General features: G+C 33.8%; 1 protein-coding gene across 1 annotated transcript in view; it reads left to right on the forward strand.

Moving 5' to 3' along the window:
* The first annotated feature begins 631 nt into the window (after positions 1 to 631).
* LOC143047719 (cysteine sulfinic acid decarboxylase-like) overlaps positions 632 to 19,866 on the forward strand; it is a 43,436-nt gene continuing 24,201 nt past the window's right edge. The window contains exons 1-9 of the mRNA XM_076220930.1: positions 632 to 758; positions 3,661 to 3,794; positions 5,101 to 5,194; positions 5,503 to 5,593; positions 11,137 to 11,243; positions 12,435 to 12,685; positions 18,251 to 18,367; positions 18,940 to 19,004; positions 19,538 to 19,616. Coding sequence (XP_076077045.1) covers positions 725 to 758; positions 3,661 to 3,794; positions 5,101 to 5,194; positions 5,503 to 5,593; positions 11,137 to 11,243; positions 12,435 to 12,685; positions 18,251 to 18,367; positions 18,940 to 19,004; positions 19,538 to 19,616 — 972 coding nt within the window. The 5' untranslated portion in view covers positions 632 to 724. The remainder of the gene's footprint in view (positions 759 to 3,660; positions 3,795 to 5,100; positions 5,195 to 5,502; positions 5,594 to 11,136; positions 11,244 to 12,434; positions 12,686 to 18,250; positions 18,368 to 18,939; positions 19,005 to 19,537; positions 19,617 to 19,866) is intronic.

A 19,866-nucleotide genomic window follows, 5' to 3' on the forward strand; every position in this document is an offset into this window, starting at 1 on the left:
GGTTTAAGGGGGTTCAATATTTTTATGTGTTTTTTTCTCTCAGTATTTTGTTATGATGCCACGGAGCGCTTTTCGGGATTGACTAAATAAACCGAATGAATAAATGAAAGCCTAATACCAAGGAGCTATATGACAAATGCGACAACATAGTCAAATGCATCCAAAATCAGTTTATCCTGATGGAGTTTGAACCCTTATAGTTTCTACATAATATGTAAAAACAGACTTTAACAACAAATTGGAACAGTTGTTTGATATTTAACAAATAATTATATTTAGAAACTTAATGAATGTTTTAAATTGGTAACACCATTGACACGATTCTATCAAAGGATGACCTAAACTTGTTTAAATTGAAGGAACTCTTCATTTTCCCCATGGCATATTTCTGAATATAAAAGCTACCATACTATAGAATTGAAAAACACATTTAAATGTTTAAACAATGACATCATTTTTCTAAATATTCCCTCTTCGAAATTTGCATGTTTTTTTATAATGACCCATATATGCATACAGAAAATGTAGGTGAAACGTTAATGGGAAAATCTGGAAATGTATTATATGTGTTCACGTTGCTGAACAATTTTTCATGCTCTACTTCCCCCGAATTCATATTTGATCATGGTGACAGACTGCAGTGTTGCAATTGTTATAACGTATGCATTTTAAGTGAATTTAGTCAACATTTACAATACGTTACCTGTAAATCTATTGATGTGCAATGGCCGAATCCGACAACAGCAACTGCCTTAAAGGTAAGCTTAAATGAAATTAGTAAATACCATTAGTGTTAAGAATGTTTTTACCTACAACTTTTAATATTGTATTTGTAATTCGGTTTGAAACCGTTAAAAATATTAACGTGGTATCAACTTAAAATTAGAAGCTGTGATTTTTTTAACCCAGACATACTATGGCTAACAAACTATTTTACTGAGCATTCATGAAAAACTTTCGGGACATAGGGCACACGCATTTTCATAACTTTAGAGGCGTTATTTCTGTCATCACAAAACAAAGTTTATAGATACCAGAGCGGAAGGGGGTTACGTCAGGCGCGCTTTTCGTTTCAAAAAAATAATCAGTGACGCTTGAATTACAAATTAAATAGAAGGGCCAGTAAAGTACGAAGTTGAAGTGTATTGAAGATCCAAAAAGGTTTTCCTAATTACAACTAAGGAAACCTTTTCCTTGGGGTAGAAAATCCTTAGTATTTACAATTTTATAAAACTTAATAATTTTATTATTCATATATGTAGTTTGATAATTTGAAATCTAATGTGCTGATTGTCTACTAAAATAAATCAACAATTTCTAATTACTAATAAGTGAACGACCATCAACTTCAAGGCAGTGGGGGATATTTTCTTTTTCTCTTTCTAGAAAAATACTCTGATCCCCAATTTGATTATGAAAAAATTTTTAAATCCAGATTTTTCTCATACCTTATAGTGATAAAATAAGGGATTTTTTTATTGATAGCGTCGAAAAACTAAATAAATATTTCTGACTCAGAAAAAAACATAGTTATAGTAATCAACGCAAAATTGAACACAGAATAAATTAGACTATTGCTAATATTATAGAAAGTTTAAACATTTTGTTGATCGACAGGGATGATATTCCAATATTTAAACATTTTAATGTGCAGCATTACCACCACAAATTTTATTCAAACATTTTAATCAAGTTAAATGTTCAAATTATATGCTAAGTGACTAACCTATATAGCGTGAAGAGTATTATGACGGCTTCATCATGCGAAGAACAGTTGTGTAACATAATCATCCGAGCATTCACACGAAAGTGCATTACCCAAAGGGCGTGACGCAACTGTCATTACAATGAGAAGTAGTAGTATAAAGGTTCATTGGTTAACGTCGTATAAGGACAGGAATTTCATGTGTACACATGTACGTATTATTTTTTTTTTTCAAAAGAAAATAAAGGTCATATTAGGATTATTACACATGGAATCTGTACAATTCAGAAACCTATTATCTGCTATAAGAAATTAATAATTCCCAGATGACACCTCAATAAAACAAACTTCTTAGTTAAATTTTGATTGGTGATTTAACATTTATTATAGTTAGGCCCTAGTTGTGAACGTGGCAAAGATATATGGCCACAACAAGTATTCTTTTGACCGACAATAAAACCCTTGCCAATTTGGAGCGTCTTTTTGGTTGTGTATGGATGTACAAGTACGCAGTAACATCCTATCAGAACGGGGATGCTAAATCTGAGGTTTCGTGTAGAGAAAGTGCCTCACTTTCTACCAGTCAAAAACATAGCAACATATCAAAAAGGTCCGTATGTGACCTATTGCAAAAAAATATTCCAGTCCCTATCAAATTTACCTTCATTTTCCAGTAGCAATATAAATTCTCAGACCGTATCCCGACACGGACAGCCTACAGGACCTACAACAAAAATGTACATACATGTATAGTACTTATTGTTAATATGTTCTAATCTCTCATGAACTGAATATTTGCCACTTGACGTTAAACATCAAACAAACAATCAATAAAGTTAGCATGATTCTGGAAAGAATTAGATTTGTTTTATGTATATATTGCTATTTCTTATTTTCACTGGACAAGTAGAAAAATAAAATCAATGAAAAAAACTGCATGTACAAATGCCACTAACTCGCAGTGTTTCAAAGTGTACATACAGTGAGTACGGTGTATCGTACCAGAGTTTACTCCTTGATATTGGAAGACGCCCTGTTCAAGTTGTATGAGTTGAATTTCTATGGTAGCGACTTCTTTTAACTATACATGTATCAAGTCTAATACTAGGTGTATGACCACATCATTTATTTTTGGATAATACCAAAATGGTCAAATATCAGTTTCCAATGAGTGTGTGTTGAGATATATTTAAAAACACCTTTGTTGTAAAACGTAAAATTGAGAATGGAAATGGGGAATGTGCCAAAGAGACAACAACCCGACCATAGAAAAAAAACAACAGCAGAAGGTCACCAACAGGTCTTCAATGTAGCGAGAAATTCCCGCACCCGGAGGCGTCCTTCAACTGGCCCCTAAACAAATATATACTAGTTCAGTGATAATGAACGCCATACTAATTTCCAAATTGTACACAAGAAACTAAAATTAAAATAATACAAGATACATGTGAATGATGTCCCAAAATTGAACAACTACTGAGCAGAATATTTCTTTGTTTTCAAACCATAAGTGGTTTGTTCCAGAATCAAAATATATGTAACAGTATATGTGCCTGTCCCAAGTCAGGAGCATGTAATTCAGTGGTTTTCGTTTGTTGTTGTGTAACATATTTTATTTTTGTTTTCATTATTTTTTACATATTTGTTTTCGTTTTACATTTGTCATTTCGTGGCCTTTTATAATAGTGTTGTGTTGTCTTTCTCCATTGTTGAAGGTCATACGGTGACCTATATAGTTGATAATTTCGGTGGTATGTCGAGAGTTGTCTAGTTGACAATCATACCACATATTCTTAGTCTTATACATGTATGCTTGATGACCTCTCCAAATTTTTGTAATTGTTTCCTTGTGTTGCAAGACGGTTGTTTCATTTACGCATATCCCAGTCTCTCTTTACAAACAAAACATTAACCACTTATGCCATACACTTGAATGCATATTTCTTTATCTACAGGCTATTCCTATGCTGAACCAGAAATCCAACAATTTGTGAAAGATTTTAGTAAACTAATACTAAATGAAGCTCTTATACCACAAACTGATCCAAATACTAAAGTTCTTAATTTCAAGCAACCTTTAGACTTGCAAGTAAGTGAATAAATGAGTTGTATGCTTTATTTGTACGCAACCAATCATAAAATCTGTGTTATACTAGACAGATAATTAATTGTATACATTTAATTGCATTATTTTCAGAGTAATGAGTACCAAACCTCAAGTCATTATTCAAAATGGTCTGTTCATAAAAAAAAATCACTGATTTGACGTATGTACATGCTTAAACAATGTAAAGGCACGAGGAAATGTTTTTAAATAGCTGAATTTACCATTTGTTGTGTTTAATGTTTTGGTTTATTTTATTTTTTATGTAAATTTTAATGTCGTCATTATATTGTTGTTATCACATGTAATTGTCATGCCTATGGCCCTCTAATGGGTGTAATTTGTGCTTTAATAAATAAAAATATTATCAGATAATTACATGGCATTTTTCATATCGCAGGTATTATCAGCCCTAGGTTCAATATCAGCCCAAGAGCCGCATGGCTCGAGGGCTGATATTGACCAAGGGCTGATAATACATGCGATATGAAAAATGACATGTTATGATCTTTTTATCATACATGTATGCTTCAACAGTACAGAAAAATAACAGATTCATATTGATCCTTTTACATGGTTCCTGAAGTTTAAAGAGTAAAAATGTTCACGGCGTCGGGCCCAAAATTTGATACATTCAATATGAAATCTTTCTATCATATGCCTCAACAGAGAGAGAAAAAAAAACATTTTAATATGAACGAATCAAAAAAAAAAAATAGTTCAACAATATACATAATGATCATTGTTTGGAAAAGTCAACTTTTTAAAGAAACTTTCTAAATTATGTTTCAGAAAAACTTAAAAAATGCATTTATTAAATAATTTGTTTGTTTGTTTTTGTTTTTTATTTTTTTTGTTATTTTAAACAATATACTTTCCAGTATTCAAATAATTGTTTTGTACACTACTCTGTAATGTTTTTCACTGAAAACGTAGCATTGAGGTGTATTTTCCGGAATTGGCCGAGTATTACCGGAATGCCATGTGATAACGTTACGGAAAGGCGTGTGATAACAATCGAAGCATATGTTAAACTTTTCATATCAGCCCGCTAAGCACCAATTCGAAAAATATGGAAATTACGTCAATTTAATGCTATTATCATATATTATAAAAAATTATAAAAATATTTATAAAATTTATATGTTATTTAGTCTAAGTATATGATAAATATTTATAATGTCCTCATGCAAATACATGTTTGTGCTTTTTGTAAATTTAATTGAATTTATAGATTTTATTCATTCATTTTTAACTAGTAGTATTCTATTTGATACCATGGTTTTTACAGAAATTTTTAGACTTGGAAATTTATGAAGAACCTATACCACGTGAGAAGTTGTTGGAGCTGGGAAAGAAAGTAATAGGTGGAAGTGTTGTACCAGGTAATGCAATGGAAAAATGAAAGAACTAAATAAGGGAATCAAAATTAATCTTGTCATGTTTCTACTCGAGGAAGACTATTCTTTACCATATACATTGTATATATAGTTTGTTAATTTGATTTTTTTTCCAGACAAATTTAGAAATTGTACATAATTATCATAATGCTGAAACACATACATGTAATCGCAATCTATGAACAATTTAATCAAATCTTATTATACGAAAAATACAATTGTCACTGCATTGGTTGTTTTTATCTGTATGTATTTAAATGCTTTTTTGTAGATTTATTTCAACCTTTTTGTAGGCCATCCACATTTCTTCAACACAATGTACACCGCCATTGATCCATACAGTCTATTTGGAGCCTGGTTAACTGAAGCCCTGAACTGTAATGTGTAAGTGGTACTCGTGATTTAGGTTATGTTTTACCTAAATGATAAATAAAATATCATTATATTGGTCATTGGGAGGCCTTTTTAACCTTCTTGTAAAAATAATACAATAAACAAAATAAGGTGTATTTGTTCCTGGATTTACCTTCATCAGAACTCACTAAGATAAATATTCAAAAGTCAAGTACCGAAACACGTGAAGACCTATTTTACCAAAAGGTAAATGTAACTTGGGAGAGTGCGGCAGTGTGTTAGTCTTGTATATTTAGGATAATGTTCTGCTGATCTGACTCGTATACAGTCTGGTTAAAAACAGCCCATACTCCCCACTTGCGTTTGTAGCCAGTTCCCACTATCCACTTGCGTGATTAGCCTAACAAATGAAGTGGGCGTAACTCATTAAAATTTTCAATCTTATTATGTGATATGAAAATAAGTCGAAAGAATGCTTCATAAAAATAAATTTGATATTTTGCAGCAACATTACAACATTGCTTTTACTGATGTAATCATTATTCAACTTTTCTCTTTTATTATATTGTCGATATCCCCAATGATTTATTTCTACTGTCTAAGTTTGGTCAGAGATCCTTTTTAGCTCACCTGGCCCGAAGGGCCAAGTGAGCTTTTCCCATCACTTGGCGTCCGTCGTCCGTCGTCGTCCGTCGTCGTTAACTTTTACAAAAATCTTCTCCTCTGAAACTACTAGGTCAAATTAAACCAAACTTGGCCACAATCATCATTGGGGTATCTAGTTTAAAAAATGTGTGGCGTGACCCGGCCAACCAACCAAGATGGCCGCCATGGCTAAAAATAGAACATAGGGGTAAAATGCAGTTTTTGGCTTATAACTCAAAAACCAAAGCATTTAGAGCAAATCTGACATGGGGGTAAAATTGTTTATCAGGTCAAGATCTATCTGCCCTCAAATTTTCAGATGAATCGGACAACCCGTTATTGGGTTGCTGCCCCTGAACTGGTAATTTTAGGGAATTTTTGGTGTTTTTGGTTATTATCTTGAATATTATTATAGATAGAGATAAACTGTAAACAGCAATAATGTTCAGCAAAGTAAGATTTACAAATAAGTCAACATGACCAAAATGGTCAGTTGACCCCTTTAGGAGTTATTGACCTTTATAGTCAATTTTTAACCATTTTTTCGTAAATCTTAGTAATCTTTTACAAAAATCTTCTCCTCTAAAACTACTGGGCCAAATTAATCCAAACTTGGCCACAATCATCTTTGGGATATCTAGTTTAAAAAATGTGTGGCTTGACCCGGCCAACCAACCAAGATGGCCGCCATGGCTAAAAATAGAACATAGGGGTAAAATGCAGTTTTTGGCTTATAACTCAAAAACCAAAGCATTTAGAGCAAATCTGATATGCGGTAAAAGTGTTTATCAGGTCAAGATCTATCTGTCCTGAAATTTTCAGATGAATTGAACAACCTGTTGTTGGGTTACTGCCCCTGAATTGGTAATTTAAGGAAATTTTGCTGTTTTTGGTTATTATCTTGAATATTATTATAGATAGAGATTAACTGTAAACAGCAATAATGTTCAGCAAAGTAAGATTTACAAATAAGTCCACATGACCAAAATGGTCAGTTGACCCCTTTAGGAGTTATTGCCCTTTATAGTCAATTTTTAACCATTTTTTCGTAAATCTTAGTAATCTTTTACAAAAATCTTCTTCTCTGAAACTATTGGGCCAAATTAAACTAAACTTGGCCACAATCATCATTGGGGTAACTTGTTTAAAAAAATGTGTGGCGTGACCTGGCCAATCAAATAAAATGGCTGCCACGGCTAATAATAGAACATAGGGGTAAAATGCAGTTTTTGGCTTATAACTCAAAAACCGAAGCATTAAGAGAAAATCTGACAGGGTTTAATTGTTTATCAGGTCAAGATCTATCTGCCCTGATGTTTTCAGATGAATTGGACAACCCGTTGTTGGGTTGCTGCTCCTGAATTGGTAATTTTAAGGAAATTTTGCCGTTTTTGGTTATTATCTTGAATATTATTATAGATAGAGATAAACTGTAAACAGCAATAATGTTCAGCAAAGTAAGATTTACAAATAAGTCAGCATGACCAAAATGGTCAGTTGACCCCTTTATAGTTAATTTTTAACATTTTTCATAAATTTTTAGAAATTTTTAGAAAATATTTTCCACTGTAATTACTGGGCCAAGTTCATTATAGATAGAGATAATTGTAGCAACAAGAATGTTCAGTAAAGTAGGATCTACAAACACATCACTATCACCAAAACACAATTATGTCATGAATTTATCCGTTTCCATTGTTTAATATGCACAAGACCAAGGTGAGCGACACAGGCTCTTTAGAGCCTCTAGTTCTTTCTACTTATCAATAATGATGTATTCAAATATAAAGATTCATGGTTACACGCAACCCCAGACCTGACAAAAATGTATATCAACCAATGGAAAGATTGAAAAATAGCTGATATATTCTCACAGCAATAGCAATTCCACAGGGTAAAAAAGGAAAGGGAATCCCAAAAATACATTATGGTAATTGTTCACCAAAAGTCTAAAAAAAGGATATCGCCTGGCCAAAAAACCATGGTATCTTTCTCGAACCAGTTCGAAGTTGATAATACCCTTTTTTTGGGGGTACCTACAGATATTTTTACTGAACACTTAATTTCTCTTAGGCGGGTCATAAAATCTGATTCGATGTGTGAAAGAAAATGTTTTCTATAATGTGGGTATTGTGGTAAAGACAGCATATTATTAGCTCACCTGGCCCAAAGGGCCAAGTGAGCTTTCCCATCACTTGGCGTCCGGCGTCCGTCGTCGTCGTCCGTCGTCCGTCGTCGTCGTACGTCGTCCATCGTCGTCGTCCGTCGTCGTTAACTTTTACAAAAATCTTCTCCTCTGAAACTACTGGGCCAAATTTTACCAAACTTGGCCACAATCATCATTGGGGTATGTAGTTTCAAAAATGTGTGGCGTGACCCGGCCAACCAACCAAGATGGCCGCCATGGCTAAAAATAGAACATAGGGGTAAAATGCAGTTTTTGGCTTATAACTCAAAAACCAAAGCATTTAGAGCAAATCTGACATGGGGTAGAATTGTTTATCAGGTCAAGATTTATCTGCCTTGAAATTTTCAGATGAATCGGACAACTCGTTGTTAGGTTGCTGCCCCTGAATTGGTAATTTTAAGGAAATTTTGCTGTTTTTGGTTATTATCTTGAATATTATTATAGATAGAGATAAACTGTAAATAGCAATAATGTTCAGCAAAGTAAGATTTACAAATAAGTCAACATGACCAAAATGGTCAGTTGACCCCTTTAGGAGTTATGGCCCTTTATAGTCAATTTTTAACCATTTTTCGTAAATCTTAGTAATCTTTTAGAAAAATCTTCTCCTCTGAAACTACTGGGCCAAATTAAACCAAACTTGGCCACAATCATCATTGGGGTATTTAGTTTAAAAAATGTGTGGTGTGACCCGGCCAACCAACCAAGATGGCCGCCATGGCTAAAAATAGAAGATAGGGGTAAAATGCAGTTTTTGGCTTATAACTCAAAAAACAAAGCATTTAGAGCAAATCTGCGACGGGGTAAAATTGTTTATCTGGTCAAGATCTATCTGCCTTGAAATTTTCAGATGAATCGGACAACTTGTTGTTAGGTTGCTGCCCCCGAATTGGTAATTTTAAGGAAATTTTGCTGTTTTTGGTTATTATCTTGAATATTATTATAGATAGAGATAAACTGTAAATAGCAATAATGTTCAGCAAAGTAAGATTTACAAATAAGTCAACATGACCAAAATGGTCAGTTGACCCCTTTAGGAGTTATGGCCCTTTATAGTCAATTTTTAACCATTTTTCGTAAATCTTAGTAATCTTTTAGAAAAATCTTCTCCTCTGAAACTACTGGGCCAAATTAAACCAAACTTGGCCACAATCATCATTGGGGTATTTAGTTTAAAAAATGTGTGGCGTGACCCGGCCAACCAACCAAGATGGCCGCCATGGCTAAAAATAGAAGATAGGGGTAAAATGCAGTTTTTGGCTTATAACTCAAAAAACAAAGCATTTAGAGCAAATCTGCGACGGGGTAAAATTGTTTATCTGGTCAAGATCTATCTGCCTTGAAATTTTCAGATGAATCGGACAACTTGTTGTTAGGTTGCTGCCCCCGAATTGGTAATTTTAAGGAAATTTTGCTGTTTTTGGTTATTATCTTGAATATTATTATAGATAGAGATAAACTGAAAATAGCCATTATGTTCAGCAAAGTAAGATTTACAAATAAGTCAACATGACCAAAATGGTCAGTTGACCCCTTTAGGAGTTATTGCCCTTTATAGTCAATTTTTAACCATTTTTCGTAAATCTTAGTAATCTTTTAGAAAAATCTTCTCCTATGAAACTATTGGGCCAAATTAAACCAAACTTGGCCACAATCATCATTGGGGTATCTAGTTTAAAAATGTGTGGCTTGACTCGGCCAACCAAGATGGCTGCCATGGCTAAAAATAGAACATAGGGGTAAAATGCAGTTTTTGGCTTATAACTCAAAAACCAAAGCATTTAGAGCAAATTTGACAGGAGATGAAATTGTTTATTAGGTGAAGGTCTGTCTGCCCTAAAATTATAAGATGAATCGGATAATTGATTGTTAGGTTGCTGCCCCTGAATTGGTAATTTTAAGGAAATTTTGCCGTTTTTTTGTTATTATTTTGAATATTATTATAGTTAGAGATAAACTGTAAACAGCAATAATGTACAGCAAAGTAAGACCTAAAAATAAGTTAACGTGACCTAAATGGTCAATTGACCCCCTAAGGAGTTATTGCCCTTTAAAGTCAATTTTTTAACAATTTTCATAAAATTTGTAAATTTTCACTAGCATTTTCACTGAAACGACTGAGCCAAGTTCATTAAAGATAGAGATAATTGTAAGCAGCAAGAATGTTTAGTAAAGTAAGATCTACAAACACATCACCATCACCAAAACACAATTTTGTAATGTGTCCTTTGTTTAATATTCACATACACCAAGGTGAGCGACACAGGCTCTTTAGAGCCTCTAGTTTTAATATATTGTGTTTAACATTTTAATTTATTGTGCCTAACATTTAAAAAAAATAGGAATATCATTTTGATATTTTGTGCTTAAAATTTTACAATTTATGTTTATATAATGTAATGCTGTTTTAATATGATTTTATAGAATAAATTATTTGACTTTAATTCATTTTCTTTATAAATAAAACTATTTCTTCATTTCAGTTATAATGTATAATCCCTGGCGTTTTTTTTTCTAGTGATTATACATAGTCCCTGAAAACTTTAGTGATTAAATATAATCCCTAAACTGGCCAGTGATTCTACATAATCCCTGAAAAATGCAGGGATTCTACATAACCCTGATTATACAAATTCACTGTAACACATATATATATGTGTGATGATTCCAAAAATTATAATCTAATATGCATGCATAATGTTTGTACATGTAATATGCAATCAATAAAAAATATTTTTAGGCATACATATGAAGTGGCTCCAGTCATGGTGACGCTAGAAAATTATATTTTCAAGAAGATATCATCAGTGATCGGGTATCCAGATGGCGAAGGCATTTTCTGTCCAGGTATGAATATTTGATAAAAAAATACCTAATTCAAAATATGTATTGCCATATAAATTTTAAACATTAAGTGTGTGACAAATTCAAAGTAATATCTAAATTTCTCTCAACTTAACAGTAATTCTGTGTTAACATGTGTAGCAATAAATGATAATATTTCTCAATGAATATTTATTTTTTTCTCCCAAAGTTCAAGCATGATCTCCATAAAAAAAGAAAATTTTAAATACTTATCCATTTGATTTTTTGAGAGTGAATTGTAAGACTTTTATTCTTTATTCAAAATACTATTGATTTTTACTGTTTACTATTATACTAAATGTTACATAAGTCATATACTACATTTTGTTTTTCTACTATTAGTATTGATAGGCATGACATGAAGAATTTTGTTTGATTCTCAATTGAAAGCAATTATAATTGGTTATATTTAAATGGAAACTAAATTTCTGATAACCTTATAAAACATTTTGACACGCTTCAAAACGTAAATTTATTTGAATTTTTGGTGGCTCAAACAGGGCTTTAATGGTTTATCGTGGTCGGTTATGGTACATGTTCGTTAACTGAAAAATTATTTTACACGATTTGAACTCCACCGAAGAGTCGCATAGAGGTACGCGTACTGGTGTTTTAAAAGTCTTGGAGTTTTGGTCAATTTTCACATGTAAAACACAGTGTATTTCTTCACTGAACTGGTGCAACAGAATGAAGAGCTCAGTTAAAAACGTCATCGCTTTGTTGCAGGTGTTTCATCCGAGTCAGATACCCCGTGAAGCGAGAAAAAACGCTTTTAACACGTTAAAACGCGTTGTTTTAACTTTATGAATGGTTTCTATATGTTTTGTTTAAAACAAAAAAGAGTTGCAATCCAAACGATCATTCATTCACCCGATTGACAATCTTATATTAATTGTTAATGTAATTATGTCCCAGAGTTCTATGAGATATTTGCCACGGGACGATGTTAAGCTATAAAAAATGTCAGTCTGAATGATATCAATATAAGGTAAAACACTCTTATCATATGATGTGTATAAATTATTTATTTGTATCAAATTATTTGTAACTCTATACATGGTTCTTTTGTTTTTGTCTCGTAAGTTTTAAACGGGTTCTGTAATTGCAAAATATTGCACTTAAGAAGTGTATGCATTTACTGAATTTGTGTTCACACTTCATTTCTTTTTACAGGTAGTTCCTTCTCGAATCTTACAGCTATACATTTAGCCAGATTTAGATACAATTCCGCTTTAAAGGAAAAAGGCATGTTTACCTGTGAACCAATGACCATTTTGAAGTCCGAAGACGCACACTATTCTGTTGAGAAAGGTGCAAGCTTTCTCGGATTCGGCACAGATAATGTTGTTACAATCAAAACCGATGATAGAGGCAGAATTATTCCGAAGGATTTAGAACACAAGATACGTCAGTGTAAACAAAATGTAGGTATGATTTAATGCTTAGGTGTATATATTTATGAAAATGTGGATATGGGGTTTACAGAATAGAAAATAATGTGCGGGGGGAGGGTAAGGAGTATAGAGAATAATGGCAAAACAAATAAAGATAAGATCAAGAAATATATAACTAAATGCTAAAATACAAAGAATATCTGCAAAAAGTAAATAATATACTGATTACAGAAAAGATCATTGTCCTGAATACATTTGTTAAGTAGTTAAGATTAAAAGATATGGAGCGAAAACAATAAGGAATACAGAAATGAAGGACCCATGGTATCCCCTGTCCATCCCTCATATATACTATAAAAAAATCTTTAGATATTAGGATTATAGAATTTTGTACGACAAACGTGTGTGTTGTCTACAAAAGACTCATCAGTGACGTTCGAATAAAAAAGTAAATAGGCCAAATCAAGTACGAAATTGAGGAGCATTGAGGGCCATTTATTTCGAAACGTTTTGCCAAAATAAGTTATAAAGGTAATGCATTGCGTAGAAATTCTTAGTATATCAAACAATTCATAATTTTGCAAATAGTTATTATATAATTACAAGTAGAACATCTACACCAGCATGCCCGTGCCATCGACATTAGGTCGTAGTACAAGCGTAGTTAGAGTGCAGTAAGGTTTTAAGATCGCAAAGGTCGCAAAATCATCGTAGCGAGAGCATAGCAAAAGTGTGATTATATTCGGAGAGACTGCGCTACGATCTCCCAACTAAGTTATTATGACCTCACTACGACCACCATGTTCTCACCGCGACCCAACTACGCTTCCACTACAACTATACCACGTTTGTATCACGCTGTTCAAGACCATAGTATGATTCTAGCACGTCCATGCCGTCCTCATCACGCTCTTCTTACGACCTGACTACGTTCATACTAAATCATTATGCTCATTGTCATTTTTACATAAAATATATAAAAGCTCGCAAGGTTTAGTTTCTTTGCTTGTAATTTGGACCTCTTGTTCTTTTTTCTCTAACGGCGCCACAATCATGCTTGACACATCTGTGTCATCCCTGCTATCGTTCACTAAAACATCGTCATTTAAGCTTGATGGACAATAGGTTGCGATTCAGGTTTGATTGACGGTCCGACATCTCTACTGGATCAAGATTCGTTCTATCAGAGCTCACTCAGCCTCAAGTAAACCCTTCCCACCACGCTAAAGTGGTATGGTAGATTTTGGTGGCATTATTGTGTTGTTTCCGATAAATCTACGAAGGAATGAAACAGTTTTGATACGGAACACAATGTTGACGTTATGGCTTAGAACGTAGTGATATAGCGGTATTAAAGTATAATCGTGGTAAGAACGTGTTATTATCGCAGTAGAAGCTTGGTAAGATCGTGTTGCAATCGGATAACTCGTGGTATGGTCGTAGTGAGAACGTGATAAGCGTAGAATCATTATGATCATGATAATCGTAGAAAGAGCGTGTTGAGAACGTGGTATAATCGTATTGGGATCGTTGTAGCAGCGTGATGAGGACGTAGTAAATTAACATTTTCATGCCGCTCACTCATACCGCGACCTCACCACGATCTGAAAACATTTTAGAACGCGATGAGCGTAGTGCGATCGTGGTCTAGTGGGACTGGGGCTTAAGACCGTTAGCTGCTATTATCTCAAAGTATCACATTTTCAATAATAGCTTTTATTCAAACTGAGCATACATACATTAAACAATCTGAAGACTATAGAAGCTTAAATATTAGTATCACATATTAATACTATATACAGCATACAAATAGTCATCTTGAATGTCGAATTTGTCACTGAGCACTGTTTTTTTGTTGCAGTTTCATAATATTTATTATTTGTCTTCTTTTATTTAAACAAAGTACAATAATTCATAATTTTCAACTCGTGATATTTATAAAAACAAAAACAGAAGAGAATACCAAGTTTCAAGGCAAGAATCATTAGATCAACATAAATGTCAAGAACTTGAAGGAATAATTATAGTAGAGGGACAAAAGATAACAAAGGGACATTCAAACTTATAAATCGAAAATAAACTGACAACGCCATGGCTAAAAATAAGACACGCCATGGCCCAAAATAAGACAGACAAATAATAGTAGTGTCGTAGGAACAAAATTTAAACCTTTTCTACAATTCAGAGTCAAAACATTGCACTAGACTTGTGTTTTTAACACATATTGAATTCTCCTACAAGTTCTTCCAAAAGACCCTATTGTATTTATTGTGAACTTGTTCTCGTCCTGAATATGCATGGAATATTTGCCACTGGACGTTAAGCAACCAACAACCAATCAATCAATCTTCCAAAAGATAGAAACGACCTATGTTTAGTGTAGCAGAACAAGTTTGCAATAGGTCATCTGTTGAAGCCTTGAGTGATATTGAATGAAACGTAAAGCATGGGTACACATAAAATGTCACTTGAAGTCAAAAATGTGTATTAAAGCGGAGAAGTTGTTTGTTTGTAAAACTCCTGATAAATCTTTCAAAATAGATTTTTAGCTTTTCTTCTTCTTATATTAGTCGATCAAATTAGATATCACTGGTTCTGTTATACCGTTCCATAATAGATGGAAGCAGTCCATACCAACTTTAATTTTCAAAATGGGCAGACATGGTATTACGGTCATTGTGATTTTTGCTATGTCTAACATTTTTCCTTGTTGGTATTTCAAAACCACCATATGTGGAAATGAGATTGACAATCTCTGCCTGTAGGCCATCCCAGTTCGTATTGAATAAAAGATGGTTCACTAGCTTCGAATCTGTTTCAGCGATATGTCACGGAGCTCTTTCTAAGGCACTGGCTTTAAAAACTAATGTTCATATATACATATTTATTATGTACAAGTTCATAAATTTACACTTCAGCTAATTACATTGTTCAATATAGAGACACATCCATTCACTACCATTAATTCTATTCAACTCCCTCGAAACTCAACATTCACTAACTTTTATGATCGCAAAGGCCCTTGCTACTTTCATTACTTTCTCACACATTAAATCGTCATTCATCCCCAGACCACACAACTATAGGGACAAAATATAAACAAACAGAGACATAAATTATACGGCTTCTAATTAGAAATGATTACAGTTAAAACACAGCTGCATCATACATTAAATTTAATCAGACAGTCTGCTAAAGTTCATGAAAACAATAAATCTACAAATACATAACACTCTTGACTATAGTAAATTAATGTGAGTAATTAAATACTGATCTTAGATAAGAAATAAATGTGCAAGTTTCACCCTATGACAGATACAATAATAAAAAATTTGGAGGAGTTCATCGGTATCCATGCCATTAGTGGCCAGCAGATGTAAAGTAAAGGTGAAAATTCTTGAGGCAAATAGTTACACAACACATTTATGAAGCATGGCTTCGGATTTTACCAATCATCTGAAGGGTCCCATTAAATAATGTGCTGGCATTAACTCTAGGGAGCTTATGATGGTTGCCAATGCAGAACTTCAAGTACCACTGCCATAAAAAAAAAACCGGAAAATATTTCCCTTGACACACCCTCAAAACCCAAATGCATTTTTTCTTCACCAACAAAAATACAATTGATGTTGTGGTGTACAATGTCTGGTTTTCTTCTGTATTTACTTAGTACATCTTCAATGATGTCTTCTCTTTTTACAGTAACATTGATGACAGGAAGCAGGCCTTCGCGTATCCTCTCTCTTCTTTTTTCTAAATCTGTGAGATCTGAAAAAAAATACAGTGACAATTAAAATACAATCAATCGGAATAAATTAAAACATTAGATTTAGGTTTAAGTATCATTTTAGAAATATTTAACTTTTACATTGTACACATGTAACAGAGTGTTTTTTTTTTTGCAAAGAAGATTACTTTATCATTTAATCTTTGGTGGCCTTGGTGGCCGAGTGGTCTAAGTAGTTACTACTGTAATCACTAGAAGCCAGTCAACTCTGAGGTTGTGAGTTTGAACCCCGTTCGTGCGGGTGCTCTCGACTCCAATCTTAATTGACTAGGATTGTCAGTTTTCCTATTAAGGTCGGTGGTTTTCTCCGGCTTTCTCCACCAATAAAAACTGGCCGCCACGAAATAGCCTAAATGCGCTGCTTAAAGGGACGTTAAACACCAAAAACCAAATCAAATCATTTAATCTTGGTGGACGTATTATTTAGTTTGCATTGATCAGTGAATCTTCAATTTGTTTGGACAAAGACTTGTTCCCTGAATTGGTCACATCTTTTTAATAAATAGTGTTTCTTACCTTTCCTATCGTACAATACCAACAATACTGTCGTTTTTAAAGAAGAACGATTGCCGTCCAATTTAAACAATTGTTCTTCGATATATTTAGAATCCGAAATAAACCTAGATTTTATGGGAAAATGAGATTGTCTGAAATTAAAATACATGTATTCAATTATCTGAAGATAAATTAGGATAGTTTATCTGAGAAAATCCTACTTATTCTGAGATAAATTTACATTAAAGCCCTGGTCACAACGAACCCACGACACATCTACGCAGCGCCACGACAGGAAGTTATGTCAAATCGTGGGTCATCTGTGATCGTCGTACGACAGTCGCACGATATTTTAAGCATCGTGGCGCTGTCGTGTGTCGTGGGACGAAAATTGGACATGCACCTTTTTCACTCTACGATATTTTGTCGTGTCACTGTCTTGTGGCTGTCGTGAGAGTGTCTTACCACAGCCGTGCGACTGTCGCGTGATAACATTTTTATGGGTTTCAAAATAAACCATGTTAATATATAACAATTGTACGGCTGTCCTACGACAATATCACGACTGTCGCAAGACACTCATGATACAGTCGCACGAATACCAAATTTCGTACGATGCTCGCACAACATTGATTGTCTGTCGTACGACAGTTGTACGTTCGTCGTGCAACATATTTTCATATGCTTCAGCTTGAGTCCTCCGTCTGGTCAACATCATCCACGTTTACTGCTACCACATTTCTTTTGTTAATTTTTCTTTTCGGGGACATTCTGGTTCAAATGAACATTTATAATATAAACTAATACGAAAACGTTGTTTACTTGGACCGAACTTATAATAACATTGAACAATATTGAAGGCAAATGGCAAAACGCAATAAATCGGGTCTTATATATATATACCAGTAGGTCGGAGTCAAACGCGCGAGTGACCCACGACTGTTGTGCGACAGGCGTACGACAGTGACACGACAGTAACACGCGCATTCCACGACATGAAAACCTGAGAAATAGTCCCAAACAACTCACGACTATCGCACGACCGACTTGCGACAGATCCACGACAATACAAAAACAATTCTTGTTGTCTGTCGTGTGCCCATCGTGGAAATGTCGTAGCTGATGTGACCACTCGAAATAATTTTTTTTTTTGACATTTTGCACGACAGTGCCACGACAACTATTAGATATTCCACGACAAAAAATCGTACGATCTGTTGTGACCGGCGGGGCTTTAGTAATGAAAGATTAAGCATTAAGTATCATTTTATAAAAACACGAATATATTTGTGGGTGTTCTTTTTTCCTTTTAGAAACGTGCTCCCATCATGTTTATGTCAACGTGTGGGACAACAGTGTTGGGATCTTATGACGATCTTGAAGCAGTGGCTGATATCTGTCAACGGCATAACGTGTGGATGCACGCCGATGTATGTACAAATTAGAAATAATATAGTGATTTGTTATTGTCTCAAAAATATTTCCTTTTGGATGAATGCTTTTATGTCGTTAATGTAAATAATCATCGTTTTAACTACAAATAATAATTGATTGATTGGTTAGTTGTTGGACTTTCAAGTGACTTTAAGCACTCTTTGGTACATTTTGTATATCACTTTTTGTCCAGTGTTATATGTGGATGACAATCCTTTCCAATATAGATTGCATTTGAACTATCCTGTCACGATATGGGCTCGAAATCCCAACCTCGTAGTCAAAAAGCTAACGATCGCTGTAGATCAGCTGTTTAGACCAATCGGTTTTAGATCAACTATTTTGATCAATCGGTTTTAGATCAACTATTTTGACCAATAGGTATTAGATCAACTATTTTGACCAATCAGTTTTGACATAACAATATAAAAAAACACGTCCAACTACGGTGTTCAAATGTGCACGAGATACTCCTTTTTTGTTTTTTGTCATCCTGCATTGTATCTTTATTCGTATACTGATTGTATTCCCCTTGTCAATGAGTGACTTGTCTCGTTTTTGTTTATAGGGAGCATGGGGAGGTGGAGTAATGCTGTCCGATAAGTTGAAGCATCTTACTAAAGGAATTGAAAGGTTCGTAGTATTCATATTGCAAAAAAAAGAAAATTGTATAATTGACAAAGATGGCAACGATTAAGTTTGTCTACTAGTTGATAGTACATACAGTATACAGTTTACACTTTCTTGATAAAGTAAGATATAAGGAAAAGAGTAACACAACACTATAAAAACATCTTTCTTTCGAATCTATTTTCTGGGCCAAACTTAACTGGGAACACTGAAACACAAAACCCCCGATAGATGGATGCATAAGAACCGAGTCACGCCAAGACTCATTCAACCGAAAGGAGCATAGAAGCTAAAATACAAAAAGGGAAAGCTATAAAGTATAAACTAAATAAATAGGAATACAACTTCAGCAACTCGAATCTGTATCTCGATGCCATATTGTATTTAATATTTGTGAAGAAGACACTGGATATTTATCTTGCAGGATTTGGTACTTTCCGGTGAATATCCTATGACATACAATATACATTAAAACCAAACTGGTCAACATTTTAAACAAGGTTTTGAGCAATATATGTCTGTCATTTGGTTTGCAGGTCTGATTCAGTAGCATGGAATATCCACAAAATGGGTGGAGCAGGTATCCAGTGTTCAGTTTTCGTTGTAAAAGAAAAGGTTACCATATTTATAGTATTTGTATGATTTCCGAAGATTAATGTTTTATGTTTAGTACTATTTAATTGACTCTCCACATCTTGCTACTAGAACATTCAAAATGTAAACTACGGCGGTTGATACAGACACTTTGTTGTCACCACGGTTACGTCTTACGTTTTGAGTTTAGCAAGTATTTCATCATTACCTACATTGTATTCACATGATATCTGTAATGTAAGATAACCTAAAATTTGAACATTTATTGATT

Source organism: Mytilus galloprovincialis, chromosome 10, assembly GCF_965363235.1.
Source record: "Mytilus galloprovincialis chromosome 10, xbMytGall1.hap1.1, whole genome shotgun sequence".
Lineage (NCBI taxonomy): Eukaryota > Metazoa > Mollusca > Bivalvia > Mytilida > Mytilidae > Mytilus > Mytilus galloprovincialis.